Source organism: Erinaceus europaeus, chromosome 21, assembly GCF_950295315.1.
Source record: "Erinaceus europaeus chromosome 21, mEriEur2.1, whole genome shotgun sequence".
Lineage (NCBI taxonomy): Eukaryota > Metazoa > Chordata > Mammalia > Eulipotyphla > Erinaceidae > Erinaceus > Erinaceus europaeus.
In genome coordinates this window covers 24,486,825-24,506,947 of record NC_080182.1, presented here as the reverse complement: position 1 = coordinate 24,506,947, position 20,123 = coordinate 24,486,825, and the positions used below count along the sequence as shown (strand labels likewise).

The window sequence follows — 20,123 nt, the reverse complement described above, 5'->3', positions numbered from 1 at the left end:
AATGTCCCTTACAAGTTCTCTTGGCTTAGTGTACTCTGTACAGGGGAACAAGTCACCAACAGAAAGCCAAACTGACGATACCAGCTCAGCCAGCCTTTCATAGGCTTGTTTGCCAATGATGACCAGCCCTCTGTGTATTGTAATGTTTCTCATGTTGTTGCTGTTGGTTAGATCCTCTGGGTTTAAACTATTACCCAAGGAGTAAGAAGTAAGGAAAAGCTGTAAAAACAAGGCTCACCCCAGAAACCTACCTGACATATCTCAGCTTTGTGTGTTTCCTCAGAAAGGAGTTCTACATCTCTCTAAGGTATGTATGAATAAAATTATGTCTGTTCTTTCCACGATAAAACTTTTCATATTGACTTTGCAGACAAGAACATTTGATCTGTGTTGGAAGCGTGCAAGCAAGTCCTGAAAGGGCTACACATTTAATATAAGAGTTTACTTATGGAAAGCTCCCTGGTACATAAAAATGGAATCTAGATGCCCAAGGACAAATAAGTAAGTTAAGAAGGTGGTGGCACATTGTGGTCATAACTTGAAGGCATCATGTTGAGTGAGACAAATCAGAAAGAGAAAGACCAATACCACCGAATGATCTGACTTATAGATGGAAGTTCAAAAATAAAGAACAGTAAAGGGGGACATACAGTGGAACATGGACTGGGTGTGATGCATTGTACCAAAAGCAAAGGATTCTGTGGAAGGAGAGATAAGGACATGATGAAAAGACACTGAGGTCCTGGTATGTCTCCTACACACCCATCAAGGGGAGATGAGTATTAAAGACTATACTGGAAACCATTAACGCCCCTCCAGAACAAAAGCTAGAAAGACATTCATTTCCCCTCATCATTGCAAGCTATTGAGTACAGTACTCATCTCTCTCTCAACTAAAGTTGCAGTCCACACTCTGGGAAGCCAGTGTGTGTGTTGTTGTTTTAGGTTGGAGTGGATGGTGGTGGCACAAATAGTAAGTATCCCCTTTACTTGATGCTCTCTGAGGATTGTGTGGCTTTCACCTCAGAGAATTTCTCTCCCTTACAACCAGCTCACCTGAGTGACCAGAGGGTTGGCCATCGGAGGCTGTGGTGGCTGGACCTGTTGCTGTGGCTGAGGTGAGGGCTGTTGCTGTGGTGGTTGCTGGGACTGCCCCACGAGAGGGCTGCGCAGGGGCTGCTGACTGGTAGGAGGGTTGTATATTGCCGGGGTTCCATCAGGATTCACAAAGGGCTGGCCTGCAATGCAATCAGAGCGTGTTCTAGATGAGTGTCTCCATCTCTCCTCTGGAAGAACGAACCACTCTAATATAAATAAATAAATAAATAAATAGCCAACTTAAGGGCTGTGAAATCCCGGACCTCAGTTCCTTCATCAATTACTGCTTATGATTGATTCAGGCAAGTCATGTAACAGTATAAGCCCAAAGCAATTTAATAAGCATAAATAAATCCACCATATTCAGGGTGACTGCCAAAGTGAAGTGCATTTGTATGCAGTCGCACCCAGTGGAGAAGGGATCTTCACAAAGACATGGAATTTGCTACCTGTACCTCACATATCACACTCCAGAGAGCTCCTTGCAGCTATACTTTATCAATATATATATTTTGTTTCGGCTAGTCTTCTCACCACCATAGAATCTCTGTAAGTCCCACAAATAATACACAACAGAATCTACCACATATATCCATTCACCTGTCTACATAGGCACAGCATGGAGGATTGGGGTGGGGACAGGTTTCAAAGGTGATAGCAAAAAAACTTACACATAACCAGTTTCTAATGGTGAAGCAAATATTTATTCTACTACCTTTTGATAAAATGGAATGTTCTGCTATTGTTTTTTATTGTTGTTGTTGTTATTGATGTCGTTGTTGTTAGATAGGACAGAGAGAAATGGAGAGAAGAGGGGAAGACAGAGAGGGGGAGAGAAAGACAGACACCTGCAGACCTGCTTCACCACCTGTGAAGCGAATCCCCTGCAGGTAGGGAGCCGGGGGCTCAAACCAGGATCCTTTAGCTGGTCCTTGTGCTTTACGCCACCTGCACTAACCTGCAAATGTTTTGCTATTGTTATCACTGCTATTTGAGGAGTATTTTTATTCACAAAAGTGTTATTGAAACACAATGAGTCTGTGAGGAGAAAAGATGCATTTTCTGTCACAAAAGAAGAAATGAAGTCTGTTAGAAAGGAAGAGAGGAAAGGACAACAATCAAGGGAGAGTATGTGAGAGGAAAAGAGGGGTAAAAGAGAGAACAGATCAGTTTCTAACGTGGCCAAAAGACTGATGTTACCAAATAGATATGCTCTTAGCTCTCCCACCAACTCCACAGATAAGCAATTTCATTTTTACTGTGGAGAAGGGAGAATGAGGGTTCAGAGGGACTCAGGAACTTATTCAGAAATTCAGAAATGCATAGTAATTGGAAATGACCCTCACAATTGACCTAATGACCCTGATGTTAATTTTCCAAACCAATTTTCCCCCCAAATTGGGAAATGCCCTTGGTCAGTAAGACTCCAAAGTCTACTCATTTTCCATGACACCAAATGGCAAGTAAACCTAAGTCATGGGAATTTTTTTAGAAACCTTAACAAAATGCAAGGAAGAAGTATTATCCCTAGGAAGAAATTGTGTTTCTAAGGAGGGTCTCCTTTATCTTCAGAGGCAGGTTGTAGTATGATTCCCACATACATCATCTCCATCTTTTTATATACAGGTCTTGAATGAGTGTAATCTATGAGTATATCCCAGTTAAGTGGCATGCAACGGCCCAGAAAGTCAGCTCTGGTCTTTAACAATAAATATGATGAAAAATCAATGACCATCAATAATGTGTGGGATATTCCCAACAGCAAAGAACAGAGAGGGAAAAAGTTAAAAGTGCCCCAAAGGGAGTAATATTCTTATACAAAATACATATAAATAAATAAAAGGCATGACATTTAAGAAGACAACACTGGTATAATGTAGGAGTTAAGAGGGGGCTGGGCGATAGCACACTGGGTTGAGCGCAGGTAGTGCTTCAGTGCAAGGACTAGAAAGGGTCCTGGATCAAGCCCCGGCTCCCCACCTACAGGAGGGTCACTTCACAAGTGGTGAAGCGGGTCTGTAGGAGTCTTTCTCTTCCCCTCTGTCTTCCCCTCCTCTCTCCATTTCTCTCTGTCCTATCCAAAAAAAAAAAAAAGAAAAGAAAAGAAAAAGAAAATATGGCCGCCATGAGCGATGGATTCATAGTGTAGGCACCGAGCCCCAGCGATAACCCTGGAGGCAAAAATAAATAAATAAATAAATAAATAAATAAATAAATAAAGTTAAGAGTTATACAACTTAGCTATTTTATGTCAAATGAAAGAACTCAGGGACAGTGTTTCAGTGTTTCATTTTAATTACATTTATGGCTAGGGAAAACAGAACTATGGTTAAAAAAAAATTAGAATATCAGGACTTCAAAGGAAACCACAAGCGGACCTACTGGAGACAAGCTAGTCTCTGTCTCATTCCAGGTGGTGTTGACACCTGCATATGGTACTCACAGATGCTCATATTGACCAAAGCTACATGCTGTCTGTGTACAGAGATCCACTTCATTAAATGGTATGGTGATGCCAAGCAAATCACTCAGAGAGTAGCAGCATACTTGGTTTCACTGCAGTTAGAAACTGTGAGAGGAGCTTAGCAAATTGCATGATTATCAGAAATTCCCAGGCCAGAAATATTTGTGTGTACCCAGAAGACGCTTCTAATGCTGTATAGTGATGAATGTACCTGCCAGAACTCAAGAAGTTCTGATAACAGTTTCCTACCCAATCACAATATGCCAAAATGGGAAAGCAAATATACCAGAATTATACTCGCAAAGCAATGGCTAAATTCAGAAGAATGTTTTTAATATTCTTCATCAGCACTTGTTTTCCTATCACTGTCATTTAATTTTAGCTACATTTCTGTCTTAAATACATTTCTTTCTTTCTTTTTCTTTTTTTAAGTAAGCTCATTCGGATTTGTAACCTACAGTGACTTTTTTCCCTTTGAAATCTAGCAATTTAGTAAAAGATTTTTAAAAAATTCAATTTTCTAAAATCTTCTTGTCCATGCAGTATTCTAACTCTTTGTTTCCTTTTCTTTATTTAATCTTTTTTTTTAAGTGGAATCTGTCTAGTACCTAACATTGAAAACATCTTTAAAATAATTTCATTTGAAACCACTTCAAAAATTAGTCTCACTCTGCTTAGGCAGACAAGCATAAGCACACAGAGATGAATAAAGAAAAGAGAAGAATCTTATTATACTAACCTTCTATTTATCTCAGCGACCATTGAGGAAATGTAGGAAACTGACCATAAATAAGTGAACATTTTTAAAATCTCTGTCTGAAATATTATCAGTGTATGGCCAACAAGAAGAAGAAAATGTTTTGAAATAACTGCATATGCAAAGTACTCCAAATTTGCTTGGGGAGAATATGACAGGCTCTTCTAGAAACAGAAGTGAGTGTAAAAGTTGATTTTCCCCCCCACTTTAATAGGGAGGAGGGCTAATGGGTTATAGAACAGTTGCTAGGTAAAGTCTCTCATCTCCCCCATGATAGGTGCCTACAAGATTCTCTTCCCCCAAGCCCCGGTTTTTTTTCACTATCATACACCATCATCAGAGTCCCTCCCTCCTATCTTTTTCTCCTTTGCTTTGGTGCAATACAACACACCCAATCCAAATGTCATCTTAATGTTATCCTTTGCCAGCCTTGCTTTTTAAATTCCACCTATGAGTGAGATCATTTGTTAAACGTTGAATTTTATATGGAAAAACTGAGGGAAATGAAAGGAGCAAGGTGGATGCCAAGAAAGGGAACAAAATTCCTAGGAGAGGTAGGACAGATGAAGATTGGTTTTCAAGTCAGGCAGTGATAGCCTCTCTCTATTCTGCCATTGTACTAATCCAAATACAATTACAAGTGAATATAAGCAATTAGTTTGAATGACAGCTGCTGAAGACCAAAGGGGAACAATAACAAATTAGAAAGAAAGAAAGAAAGAAATCCCAGAAAACTCAAAGCATGGTCTTTCCCCACAAATAACTTAGAAATGTGATGCTAACAAGAAAATGAAGCCAAGGACAATGCCAACAAGAAATAGTCAACACTCTTAGTTCCTAACACCAAAGGATTTCTGTCATGTACTTGGCTGCTGAATATTTATTTTAAAGGAAAAACAAGAGGTGAGGAAAGTGGCTTCCCAAGCCCTTTAAGATGATCAATCAAATTATAAATGAGTTATTGATTATGGATAAGCAGGATGAATTCAGACCTTGCAGAGATAGATTCTACATCTATATATGCTTATACACAAAAGCTTCATAGTATTTGAAGAAAAAGGTGGTAACAACTTGGATGCATTTTGGAAGTCTTATGAAAAAAAAATGTACAAAATGTACAGTGCTATAGAAACCCATCAGGACCACTTGAAGGGAAGCCAGACTTAAAAGGTTGCTCAAAGTGACATCTCTGCAGATAACATGCCTTTCTGTCAACACATGAATTTCTACCAGACGATGGCAAAGCAGCACATCAGGCATTAACAAGTACTTGAGGGATACCAATGACTGCTGGCTTCTCTTTATAACAGCGAGCTGAACAGAAAATGCACAAAGTGAATTTTCTGCTAACATTTTCCAGTTGGAGTCTTGAGTCTAAAACAGCTGGAGGAAGGTCAAACTCAAGCTTGCTTTGCAAGGAGTAGACGTGCTATGTGAGGAAGACTTTAAATGAGCCTTGTAGTAACTACCTTATCCAGATGCCTGAGAACTGAAATGAACCAGCTGAGAGAAAAACAAAGTGACTGTACTGGGAAACTGCAGGAATCTGTATAGTGATGGTGGTGGGGTTGGGGGTTCAATATACCAAATATTTAGTACTTAGTAAAGGAAGTGTAAAGGAGCGTAAAGGAAGTCTCATTCAGGAGATAAAAGACTGGCATATACTTTAGTGCTCAAGTCTTAAAGTACTTGGAGAAATATATCTACTTAGGGCAGATAATTGATCAGTCACAGTTTATACATGAGCCATATTCTCAGAAAGAATGCATGAGTTAGAAAATTGCTCCACTATCCACAGCAATGCAAATACAGCATAACTGAGTAACATGTGACTACTGAGTATCCGTGCCTATGACTATTTTGTTTACTTCTAGGAGCATTACAAGGTAGTCAAAGGCAAATGCTCACCACCAAGAGCCTGTAAATGCTCTACAAACAAGGAAACGAAGCCAGGGGACGTTAACACATGAAGCAAGGCAGTCACATGCTATCGGTTACTATTATCCAACCCAGCTGCAGGTATTTGATAGAAAGGTATATTGGAAAGAATGGGAGGTGTGGGCTCCAAGAGTTCACAGCAAAGGTAGAGAAGGACCGTGAAATCTCATGCATGAGTCTGGAGAAGCAGTTAAACCGCGTTATCAGATACAATTCCTTAGTATTATTTTTCAAAGGAGATTTTTGTGAAACAATACATGATTCAATCCAAAGAGTAGAAATTGAAATTTTGTGTTAGCTAGTACTTTACTTTTCTACAGAAAAGCTCATAGATGCTAATTTTACATGCATATGAACAACGATACTACTACTGCAAATAATGTGCGTGTACTACACTCTTAAAATACTAATGTAGAGGGGCCAGGAAGTGGTGCATCCGGTTAAGCACATACATTACAGTGCACAAGGGGCCAGGTTCAAGCACATCACTCCCCACATGCAGGGGGAAAGCTTCACAAGTGTTGAAGCAGGGTCTCTCTGTCCCTTTGCCTCTCTACCTCCTCTCCTCCTGTCTCTATCCCATAATAAATAAATAAAAATTTAAAAATATACTAAGTAGAGTTTTTTTTGAAACACCACAATTTTTGTAAAACAAATCACTCAAAGCTAATATTTATTGTTTGCTCCTGTTTGCAAATCCTCCATTTCAATTAAAAGAGAAGTAATCTAAGTCAACAAAGTTAGATCATATTTTTATCTGTGCCCAGATTAATGCATTTTCTTCAAATTCTATTCTACTGTTCACAATGATTTTAAGAAAAGAACAATTTATTATTCTCCTTAGAAGTATCCAATCTAAAAGTTTTAAAATTATTTTCAATAAAATGAGTATGCCTTTTCTTTCCCCTCAAGCTCATTGCATTTTTTAAATGTCTCAAACACCATGCCTTGAGAATGTGCCATCTGTTTTTTATAAAAATGTGGCAATTATTGAAGAAACTATGATTCATATGTGTCTCTGAATCTCCTAATTATTACTAGAAATATATACGTGAGAAGTTTGTGTCCATCACTTTGATAAGACTCTCATCTACTTGTATTTTATCAATATAAGCTGATCTAAGAAATCCTTGGAGGAGGGAGTTGGGCAGCAGTGCAGTGGGTTAAGTGCACATGGCACGAAGCACAAGGACCAGTGTAAGGATCACGGTTCGAGCCTCCGGCTCCCCACCTGCAGCAGAGTTGCTTTACAAGAGGTGAAGCAGGCCTGCAGGTGTCTGTCTTTCTCTCTCCTCCTCTCTCCATTTCTCTCTGTCCTAACAACAACCATATAAATAACAACAATAATAACTATAACAACAATAAAAAAAAAAAGAAATCCATTCAAATAGTCAAAACCAAGTTCAGACACATTTTGAGACAACTTTTTTTTTCAGTTACAAATAAAGGCCCCTTAGTTCTAGTCACTGTGAAACTTCTATTTTGTATTTCAAATTTTATTTTAATTTTTATTTGATAGGACAGAGGGAAATTAAGAAGGAAAGGGTAGGAGAGGAAGAGAAAGAAAAATAACTGTAGCACTGCTTCACCACTTTTGAAACTTCCTTACTGCAAGCAGGGACCTATATTTCTGCCCTCCTTAAATCAAGATCCTACATACCAGTTCTAACACCAAGTACTCACTCCTGGGAATTTTCAGGAAAAAAAATACATTAAAGTAAATTTCAAAGAGCAAACTCAAGAGCAGACCTCAGATTTTGTATCCTTTTCAAAGCAGAGGAAATACACTAACCTGTGTGTGGATTCAGAAGGATGCTTCCTGGTGGGATGCCTGCTGCAGCTTCCAGAGAGAGGAGGATGTAGCTGGTACTGCTGGGTGCCACCTGGCCTCCCATCCCATTGTCTGGATAAGACACACAGCCTGGAGAACTGGCCACCATGCTTGAGACCAGGGGTGCGCTCTGCAAAGGCGGGTGGGTGCGGGACAGCGATCCTGAGGAGCCTGCACTGCTGGAAGACTCAGAACCTACCACAGAGTTGCAGATCAACAAGTCACACAGCATAGAGAACAGGAGGGGAACTATAGTTCTACGCTGAAATGTATAGTTGCATATAATTAATTCATCATTAGCATTTTTGAGGGAAATTCTATAGGACAAGATTAACTATCTCCACTCTTACATTTTATTTTATTGAAATAAGATAACATTTTCATGAAATACTTGCTAACGTGTTTTTCGTATATTTCAGTTTCCTGGGAAAAGAAAGATTAAAAGCAAACATTCTTTGTCAGCCTTCTTACATGTCTCTAGGGTGATAAATTGGTAAATGGTACCCAAGAGCCCATGAGATCAGTGCCTAAAACTCCCATTGCCCTGAGTAATTTATGTAATGAAAAATGTCTTAACTGAACTGAGGTTATTAAAAAAAAAAAAAAGTAAGATTGGCACACAGTTTAAAAAAGAGTATTTTGGAGACCCAGCAATGGTGTACAAGGTAAAATACACATGTTACCATGTATAAGGAAGGACCAAGGTTTGAATCCTGTTCCCACCTTGGGGGGTGGGGGGGCTTTATGAGTGGTGAACCAGAGTTGCGGGTACTTATCACCAGTTTTGACCAATCATCTCGCATCAGGTAGAGCCTTTTTCTACACATAGGCAGTATGACTGAGAATCTTAATCAAAATGAGATACTAATAATAGCAACATTAATCCCCTAATAAAGAAAAATGGGGACACACACACACACACACACACACACACACACACACACACACATACAGAGATAGTATTCAAGCCATGTCTGTGACCTTGGGAGAACCACAGAAGTTTCCAATGGAAAGAATGGGGACATAGGGCTCTGCTGGTGGGAACTGTGTGGAATTTCACCCATTATTTTGTAATTTTGTAAATCAATGTTAAATAATTAATTAAAATATAATAAAAATTAAAAACAATAGTAGCAAAAGGTATAAGACTAGAGTTGCTCTAGACATTCTTTTAAAAATTTTTTTAATGAAACTGATATTTGGGAACTTTAATATTTAGATGTTGCACATTAAAATGTTTCTGGTTTCGTTTTTCAAAGGCTTTATGATAGCAACGGGAAATATTTAAGCAGAAAATCGATGTGACAAGAACCATGCTAGTCACTCTATGTGAATTATTACAACTAATTTTCACAGACATTAAGTCAGTTTCCCAAGTGCATTTAGTGTAGGTGGGAGCCTGAGGTCACACTTTCTTTCTTTCTTTCTGGATAGAAACAGAGAAATTGAGAGGGGAGAAGGAAATTGAGAGGGAAAGAGACAGAGAGATACCTGCAGCCCTGCTTCACCACTCATGAAACTTTCCCCCTGCAGGTGGGGACCTGGGTCCTTGCATACTGTATTGTGAGCGCATCACTGCCTGGCCCTGGGTAGGGCCTGAGTTCAAATCCAGGCAACAAACTCTAAGGACCACAGTATAGAGCAAATTTATGACCTACAGACCTAGAGTGTGGTCCTGGGAGCTGAAGAGGACTGTCGACCTAGAGGGCAGCTGCCAAGATGGAATGCTGCTAGAAGCCCCTGCAGTTGAAGCCTGGGGGGAGCTGTGTGGGAAAGGGGAGTACAGCAGAAGAGTGTTTAGCTGCTTCTGAACAGGGACTGAACAGAAAGGAGCATAACTGAGCTTGCTCCAGGCCAGTATGAAAGCATGATGCCTATCTTGTCCCTCCCATATTTTCCTTCTAACTCCCACCATAGGTGCCTCCCCTAGCCCCAGCTGGAAAGGAACAAAGGGACAATGTCCTGTGTCCCCCATACTTTGCAGTGATCCAAGGGTCAAGCCTGATATGGTGAGAAAAGGAGTTTCTGCTGTGGCATCTTTCACCATCTCCCTCTGTCTTTATGTCTCTTATTTCTCTCTTTTTAAAATTTTTTATTTATAAAAAGGAAACATTGACAAAACCATAGGATTAGAGGGGTACAACTTTGCACAATTTCCACCACCAGACCTCTGTATCTCATCCCCTCCCCTGATAGCTTTCCTATTCTTTATCCCTCTGGGAGTATGGACCCAAGATCATTGTGGGATGCAGAAGGTGGAAAGTCCGGCTTTTGTAATTGCTTCCCCGCTGAACATCCGGGGAAAAAAAAGCTTAATGTTGTAAAGCTTCAGTGAAGAAATTAGAAGAATGATACTATCAGACTCAATGGGAGTCCAAATGAAGATGCTAGAGTCCAGTTTGGCTAAGGTTGACATCTTAGACTAGTTTCTTTCCAGATCATTTATTGGCCTTTTACCTCCCCTTTCAGAGAGCATCTTGTTTCCTTTAAGATGTAAATTTTGTCCCAGCTTCCTACAGTTTTACAACTTGGTAACATCTCTAAGACCCAGGAAGTCTCCTTTTGAAATGCAATCATCAGGAAAAGTAATACTCTTATCTTCTAGTTTTTGTGGTCTACCACAAATGCCAATTAGCAAACACAGATGGCTTAATCCCACCAGCAAATCACCTCTCTAACATATTTCAATGCTGTTGTACTTTACCCCTTAAAAACTATCTTGACTTTTGTTTCAGCAGGGTGGGTGGGGGGACAACACCAAGTATACCCTGGCATGTAGAAACTAAAGCTACCAGTTCATGTAAAATTATTAGAACAAAGCAAAAAGGGAAATCTTATTTCTCTAGAGTACCTGTTTCTAAAATGTGATATGAGAAAGTACTTCATGTGATTCTGATACAAATGGAGTTGAGGTGCCCTGCTCTTGACATAAAGAGGGATGGATGATACTTTGAAGGCTGGCTAGTATAAAAAAAAAAGTGATGTCCTGCCATTATTTTTTTATTAATCTATGTATTTATTTATTCATTTACTTTTACCAGAGTACTGTTCTGTTTTATGAGGGTGCAGGGGATTGAACTTGGGACTTTGGAATCTCAGGAATAAGGATCTCTTTGCATAACCACTATGATATCTCTCTAACACCTTATTTATGCTATGAATTCTCAACCCCAACACTATGCCCCAGAAACAGCTGAAGTTGTAATGCAAGGATGAGAATTCAATGTCATTATCTACCTCCATACATATGTGTGGGACACCTTGAGAGAATTCATTGTGCTTAGGGTGAAAGATACAACAGGAGAAAAACAGCGAGACACCTTCAGACTTCAGTAACAGACTTCCTCCCCCCCAAATGTAGGAAAGCATGTTACCACCTGGAAAGCATCTTCAAATTACCTAGTTAAAGGCTGAACCCGTGTAATTAGAGGAAGAACAGAGAATTAGAGGAAGAACAGAGTAACTTAAATGTCACAACTCCAGAGTTGGTTTCTGAAAGGTCAAAAAAAAAAAAAAAGTTTCCAATTCCATTGGGAACAATGATGTAAAAAAAAAAAAAAAAAATGAAAATCTGCTGCTCTGAAACTCCATGACAGGAAAACTGGCAACTTGACTTCAGAAAACCGTCTCAGGAAACTAACTTTGTTTTGACAACTTATCTTGATCTCCTTTAAGTTTCGTGATTTTTTTTTTTCCTTTCTATTCCTCCACCTTGACAAGCTTTCAGATGGCAACACTTTTAGATACGAAGAGAAAAAAAAATCTGAAGCACTGACAACTCCTAATCATTCTTCAAAGAACATGGCATTTTAGCATTTAGGAAGTGTTTTAAATATTTCCAAAGAGTGCTGCTCTGGAAGTGATTCCGGGGGGTTGGTGTAGGAAAAATGGCGATTAACTGAAAATCTTAAGAGCTCTTTCGGTGTATTTTTAAGTGCACCGTTTAAGACACTTGGTTTCTGTATTCTGAAGAGATTTAAAACTATTTAACCATATTTCGTTTACAATTGCTTAAGTGCACCACAGTGCATTTTGTTTTCTACTTCAGTTGCTACAATAGTGGAGCAGGAGAGCGATTAATTAGAGAAAGAAATCACGAATTCACCAACTGGTAAAAAAGATGACAGAAGCAATGTGAGCCTACCTGAATCTTCTTAAGAATAGTAGGGGCTGTGACTAAAAGCAATTATTTTTCTGCTATGTAGGAAAACACAAGATAATTTCTTAGGAGATATTTATTATCAACAGCGTAATTATTATTAACTCATTAGCATGGTGAGCTTAGATTTAATAAAATGAGTCACTCACCACTACAACCACCAAGCAAATGTGAAACATGGCTGGGAAAGTTATCCCCAGTCTAGAGCATATGTCTGTCTAACTTCCAGTCAACGCCCACGCTTCAGCCTCACCCTTGACATCATCACACTAGTCATTCAATCGCAACCACAGCCTCATTCAGGCACCACAAGTATGTCCGCCCCCAGAGGTCAATCACTGATAACAATCCCAACTCCCATCATCTCTGAGAGTCAGTGACTGGAAATTCTGAGAAAAACAAAAAACAAAAAAATAAAAACGGAATTTGATAGCGAGACCACAAATTTAAATTCGTGGAGTGGTACTTAATGGTCATCTGTCAGCTGCCTAGGATTTTTCCAAGTGTTCTAATTGTTAACATTTGAAAGTAATTTGAAAAATAATGGGGAGAGCATAGAGTGAGGACTGCAGACCATGAAATGTGTTTTACAGACTATTATAATCCATGTTAGTGTTTCTATAAATTTAAAACGGTGGCCTCAAGTAGAAAAATAAGAACAGAGTGAAAACACAAAGCACAACTTGGGCTGGATTTGGTGCATTGCACCAAAGCAATGGGATCTGCTGGGGGTGGGGTTTTGGTGCTTAGGGGGCAGTGTTCAGGTCCTGGAACAGGATGGTGGAGGAGGACCTTGGTGAGGGGTTAGAGCTGAGAAATGTTACACATGTAGCAGCTACTGTGTTTTGCTATTGACTGTAAACCATTAATTCCCCCCAACAAAAAGGAAAAGAAAATCAAATAAAATGAGAGTCCAGCAGTAGTGCAGTGGGTTAAGCGCACATGGCACAAATCACAAAGACCAGCGTAAGGATCCAGGGTCGAGCTCCCAGCTCCCCACCTGCAGGGGGTCGCTTCACAGGCAGTGAAGCAGGCCTGCAGGTGTCTGTCTTTCTCTCCCCCTCTCTGTCTCCCCTCTTCTCTTGATTTCTCTCTGTCCTGTTCAACAACAATGATGACAACAGTAGTAATAACGACAACAAGGGCAACAAAATAGGAAAAATGGCCTCCAGGAGCAGTGGATTTGTAGTGCAGGCATGGAATCCAGCAATAACCCCGGAGGCAAAAAAAAAAAAAACTTGTCCAGAATCACACTAAATAATTAAATAGTTGCCATGCACAAAAAAAAAAAAAAACAAGGTAGTTGTTTTTTTGTAAATGATTAGTTTAAAATATATACGAATCTACTAAAGTGCATAAAAATGACATCCTATTAAAGTCTACACCTTATGGATAAGGTAACAAAAGATTAGACAAGTTAATAGTTTGACCTAGGCACATAGAAACCAAAAGGCAGGACTGCATTTTCTGCCTTCTCAACAATCTTACTACTTAAAACCATCATTAGCAGTTTTCTAGAAGTCAGAAGGAATCACAACTGTGGCTTAGAATCCAGAAAACATTAATGGACATTAATTTATCCAATATTAGCTACCTGCTTTGGACAGCTTTCCAGCACTCCTGGTACTGGATGTGCTATCACCTCTGGTCAGCACCGTGATGCCCCCAAAACTTGCCGTCTTGGTCATGGTGGGCTTGAGATTACGATTAGAGCTGTCAGAATCCGTGCTACTCCAGGCCCTTTGGTGATCTGACCATTTGAGTTCATTATCCGAGCTGCTCTGTCGGCTCCCAGATGTCCTCCCTGAGCCATCTCGGTTGCTCCTGGAGCACAATCATCAGAAAGATGTACAAGAACAGTATTATATCCCATGAGCAATGTGGGAATAGAGGGGGACCTTTCTTGGAAGAGTGGTCTACACAAGACCCTTCTTGTCAACCGTTTCCATTGAATCTATTACCTCACAAACAATGCCACAAATAACCTTGTTGATGAATAGACAGGTAACACAGCACACATAACATTCATGTCACAAACAGGAAATCCGAACTCTTTTGCCAATGAAGGGGAAACTGTAATGTATAAAACTGAGGAAAAAGTAATGTATAAAACAGAATTGCTATGCTTATTATGGACAGGAGAGGGTTTAAATTCTCCTGGCCCAACTTACAGTGAATCAATGTTCACACACACGCATAAAGTTAATAATTTTGAATGATCCTTAAAGCAACTTCCACTAGACAAAGATTTAGTCTCACTCTTCCATATTACAAATAACTGAACAAGAATTATCTTCCAACTTTATAGTGTGTATGTGTGTGTGTGTGTGTGTGTGTGTGTGTGTGAGTGAGACTTCATCAAGATTTTGACTTACAGCACAGAAACAACAGAATTTACTTCATTGATTTATGGCTAGATTTTTGTACTGCAAATTTAACCTTCATGGGCAGAAGAAGAATTCTTTAATCCTTTTCACATGAACAAAAAAAAGCAATGATAACAACAATATGAACACTACACTGTGAAACTTCCCATGGGGATCAATGGGAATAATGAAAATTCTCTACAGGTTAAAAAAAAAAAAAGACATTTGTTCAAAATTTAAATAGAAAAAGTGAACATGTGAGAAGAGATCCAAGAGCCTAAAGTGAATTTTGAAGACTCAAGAATATCTCTGAGCAGTGTGCAAAATTAAGAAAGTTGATGAAATTTGCATTTTCATTGGTTTCCAATCTGTTTGAAGAGTAACTTCATTAATATGTTCAAAGCTTGTTCCACAGTTGGAAGTAATCCATCATTAAAATACTCTAAGATACTTATGGATTGTAAAAAACAAAAGCAAGACAAACAAACAAAAAGGAACCTAAACCATTGGTAAGACAGTTAAATCCTAGTTACATATCATCATTATGCAATGTGACATACTTAGGTCTGAATCCCAAGCTCACAGATGTGGTCAATAGTTCTGCTAATGAATATTTTCTAAAGTCAATATTGATTTGTTGAGATGCTAGAAGAATACATATCTGATTGAAACTCAGGAACCAGACTATATAAGACATCTATAGGAAGTCTTAGGTTTGTATTCAATTAACTGTGTTAACTGCTAAACCTTTCATCCTGGAAAACATGATTTACAACATTGGCTACTTCCTCTGGACTTAGATCTCATCCAACCTGGCCAATAAACTAATCTCAATTTAGTTTCTTCTCTCTGAAGCCTACCAGCTCAAAAATTTTCATCTCAGGTTAAGATCTGTACATTTAGAAAGTAAAATTTAAATCACTACCTTAGAGACTTATCACTAATGAAATTCTAAATGATATATCAAATTCTAATTTACAGTCTCTAGACATTACATTTTTTAAATTTTCTATGAGTAATCATAGAGCAATTCATAGATTAAAAATCAATAAGCAGAGCAAACGTTTATGCATAAACACTGTAATGTATAAATCTTGCTCAGTACTGATCTTTTGCTCTATGTATTGATTACTCACTTTAATATCAGTAAGATGAGATACAGAATTAAATCTTATGCCTTTGTGTGTGAAATTTAAAGAACAGATCCTTAAGTGCCTTCCCATTCTTCCTAAACCCAGACCTGGTCCACTCTTATAGGAAATCAGAAAGAGAGTGTTAAAAAGATATTTGGTCATTAGGAAGCCTCAATCCTATATAATTAGCATCTGACCTCAGAGCTATCATGAAGTAGATATGTTAAGGCCTGTTTCTGTGCTTATTAACTTATCTTATGGCCTTTAGTTTCCTTCCTGTGTGAACATGATAAAATATTTATTTCCCACTCCCCCTCCAACCCCCAACTTATGTATGATGCACAGTTCAAATTGCTTTTACCATTGTGTGTATAGTTTTGTGATAAAGAATATCTGTATTTGGCCAAGTTGGTGGATGTTAACATCCACATTTGGGATGAGTGACTTCTAGTAACAGACCAGTTTTGGAGCTGTGCAGAAAGAAGCAATAGGTCTGAAGGAAGTAAGGACCCACATTTCATCTATACTGACACAAATACACCAGGTCAGAGCTTGTGAATGTAGAAGTTCTAATAAATTCTAGTCCTTCACTGGGCTTTCAATGGGAAAATGCAAATAAATTGTCTAATGATACAAGAGGAACACATTTAGTCTATATAGCTTAACCTATAAAGGTGAAGTTAAAAAAAAATGTAAAGAGTAGATAATGTTCAGGGCTGGGTGGTGGCTCACCTCGTTGAGTGTACATGTTACAATGCACAAGGACCTGGGTTCAAGCCCCCAGTCCCGACCTGCAGGGAGCAGGCTTCATGAGTGGTGAAGCAGTGCTACAAGTATCTCTCAGTCTCTCTCCATCTCTGCCACCCCCTTCTCTCTCAATTTCTGCCTGTCTCTATTCAATAAATAAATATAATACATTTTTTAAAAAGTAGATAATATTCTATGATGAAATATTGTCCAGATTTGTTACAAAAGGAATTTTCTAAGCATATAGTCCATTTAGTATATATTTTTCTAAACAAGAGATTTTTGTTTGTTGTGACTTTCCTATAGTAGAGATAAATCTAATATTTTGTCATGGAACTAATATATTAAGTATACTTTAGGTAATAAATGCATATGTATACATACACTACATGTCATTTGTCCTAAGACTGCTACTGATAAAGTTACTAAAGTGTAAGAAATAGGTACAGTCCCTCTCCTTTCATGGCATTTCCAGTCCGGCACAGAACATATGTGTAGCTGTGTGTGCACATATGTAAGCCTCAATGTATATCATCCACCCCCCCCCATATCCAACACAGATTTTGATTTAAGTATTTCACTGAAATTGGAAGCAATCCTATATTTTTCTCTAGAAACAAAATCTCTGCTTAGAAGAATTACTGTTTGAAATATGATGGATAGTAGTGGGTAAAAATTAGCTTCTCAAATAAAGAGTTATCAATGATTTGCTTTTCCTGGGTTGGAAATATTATACATACAACTGCAAACTCTCAGGGAAATTATAACTCAGTATTATTCACAAAAGCTGATTTGGGACTACTACATCATTGTATTGTTAAAGTTAGCTCGACAGGAAAAAACAAATAAATAAATAAAGGCCAGAAAAATCAAAGCAAGAGCTATAAAGGGTTATATACAAAAGTAATGTTTTTTAGGCCCCAGATCTTACATTACCCAATATGGCATTGACACTAGTTCTGTAATCAGCTTTAGAAGAAGGAGGTAACCAAACAGAATTTATTTCATGAACAGATATATTTTACATCAATACACTTAGATTTAACATTGATTCTGCCACATATCTGAAAACACAGTTTTAAAAAAGTAAGCCATACCAACCGAAAGAGCAGTCTTTTCTTATAGGTTTCATTGCATATGTTACTGTCTTCCAAGAGCCTACTGGAAATGAAAAACATGAGTTTTATGATATAAAGCTAAGGGTACTAAATGTCCTAGGTTAACTGAATGTGTACTCTAATACAGTCCACCTAGTTACAAGCCAACCCCATAGACTATGCTGCGTGTGTGTGTGTGTGTGTGTGTGTGTGTGTGTGTGTGTGTGTGTGTGTGAGAGAGAGAGAGAGAGAGAGAGAGAGAGAAACAGAAACAGAGAGAGAAACACAGAGAAAGAGAAACAGAGACAGAGAGGTGGTGAATTTTGCCTTGATGAATTAGTAAAACTGTTTTTTGGTTTGTTTTTCCTATCATAGACTTAAGGCATTAATACAAGTTATAGAAGCAAGAAAACAAAAGGAAATAAAGTAACACAAGAGGAGAAAAGATATAGATATGAGACTTTTGATTTAAATATATTCTACTTTGAATAATAATAGTTTTTCTGTTTTTGATTGATATAATTTTATCTATATTCATTTATACATATAGTCAATCATATAATTACATATGACATCTAAATATTCAAGAAATGCATATATTATTTATATTTGTAGGACATTTTACTCAATTTTATTTCTGTTTGGGGGGTCCATCAATTCTTGCTCATGGATGCAATATATGTGTATGGTCAATTATATGTTTTCTTTTTTCTGGTCATCTCTCAGACTTTGCTCTAACTTTCTCAGATAGAGGCAGAGAGGCACACAGACAGGAAAGAAACCACTGCACTGACACCTGCTTTGGTGTGTTGGGGTCTGGGCTTGCACCAGGGTTGCACACACAGCAAGGCAGTACACTATCCAAGTGAGTTATTTTGCTGGCCTGAATAATTATTGTAGTTGATGAGAGAACACCAGCTTGCATATGAGACATTTATGTGCAGAATCAGTCTTTTTATACTAAACAGAGTAAATGAATACAATTAGAAAATAAGCTAGGAAAATTATTTACCTGCAGTCTAGAAAATAAAGGATTTTTTTATTATTAGACTTAATTACAATAATGTTCATTTAATCATGGCAATGATTTAGAATCCCTGAATGATTCAGAGTCATGCCTAAGACGCTAATGCTTGTGTAGTCTTAATTTGACTGTAAACAGAAAATTTCTGCATATAGGTGTACATGAATTTATTTTTTATTTCCACCAGGGTAATCGCTGGGACTCAGTGCTGGCATTATGAATCCACCACACCTACTGGCCTTTTATCTTGTCCCCCATTATTCTTTCTATTTTTACTGGATAGGACAGAGAGAAACTGAGAGAAGAGAGATAGAGAGGGAGAAAGACAGACACCTACAGACCTGCTCCACTGCTCGTGAAATACCCCCCACATCACATATGGGAGTGGGGGCTTGACTCACCCCAGTCCTTGCCTCTGTGGCAGAGGTACCACTGCCCAGTCCCAGTACACATGAGTTTCAGAATTTTTTTTGTTTTCTCAATGTCTTACTCTGACTTCTTCCCTAATTTCTTTCCTAAGAGAGTATTCAGCTGAGGAGTTTAGTTGCTTGAAGATTTCTAACTACTAATATGAATGATGGTATTTTTAAACTATCAGCTCTAAACCCAGCTTAATTTTCCCCTAAATAAGGAAATTTAATCAAACAGCCTCCATTTTCATCAGTTTTATAGGGGCCCTCATTAAACCAGCATCTAAAATAAAATTACTCACCAGCTTTTAAATGAATGCCATATTTCTAATCTAAGTTGCCCATCTTGATGCATCTTAAATGTGATTAGCACAGCTACTGTGGGATTCTTTAAGCCCATCACTCCTCCCCCCTTGAAAATCTGCAATTAAATCAATGGAGCATTTTAATATCCATATTAGTTTACAACTATTTTTGTGATGAAAGTATATGTTAAATGAAATAATGTTCCACTTGTTTGCTCAATACTTTGCATAATGCTTCCATTTTACTAAAACCACTTCCTGTTGTTATGTAATGATGAGGCACAGGAAGTGACTAAGAATCCCAAATCGACCAGTCTTCTGAGCAGCCTAGTCAACAAGCCAATGAAACTGCAAGTTCCTGTGTGGTCTCAACCTTTATACTTTCTAGTGCCTAGTGAGGGTAGGAGGAATGACACTTCTCAGAGGGTCAGTTGAGACATTAAGTAGGGACAATATTTAAATTTAATGTTGAAAACAGCTGAGGAAAACATTCCAGACTAGTTTGGGGACATGTTAAATAACATACATGTGTGCATATATATGTGTGTCTGGCTAGATATATGTATTTATATGTACATATATTCAAGCACACACTTATATATGGGGAAATATGTATCTATGAACATACAAGACAAACATGACAGACTTTGTTACTCCAAGACATGAATAAATAAATTTCATTTTACCTGTTTTCCACAAAAAGGCTTTCTTGGGAGCAAACTGACTAGAAGAAAAAAGAAAGGCATTGTATCAGACATTCTGAATATACTGTGGAATTACAAATGTTTGTCTGA

General features: G+C 38.2%; 1 protein-coding gene across 19 annotated transcripts in view; it reads right to left on the bottom strand.

The window, feature by feature from the left end:
- The window catches only part of ARPP21 (cAMP regulated phosphoprotein 21), a 183,621-nt gene that overhangs the window by 76,077 nt on the left and 87,421 nt on the right, over positions 1 to 20,123 (bottom strand). For 8 of the 19 annotated variants that reach the window (XR_009547063.1, XM_060180550.1, XM_060180558.1 and 5 more), the window contains 5 exons: positions 20,016 to 20,053; positions 17,595 to 17,654; positions 13,842 to 14,071; positions 8,050 to 8,283; positions 1,057 to 1,238 (listed from right to left, as the gene is read on the bottom strand). Coding sequence is in view for 15 of the 19 variants with exons in the window: in XM_060180550.1 (XP_060036533.1) it covers positions 1,057 to 1,238; positions 8,050 to 8,283; positions 13,842 to 14,071; positions 17,595 to 17,654; positions 20,016 to 20,053 (744 nt within the window). In the remaining 4 variants the exon portion in view is untranslated. Of the gene's footprint in view, positions 1 to 535; positions 699 to 1,056; positions 1,239 to 8,049; positions 8,284 to 13,841; positions 14,072 to 17,594; positions 17,655 to 20,015; positions 20,054 to 20,123 lie in introns of those variants that run through there. The other 11 variants (XM_060180557.1, XM_060180552.1, XM_060180555.1 and 8 more) reach the window with 6 other exon arrangements.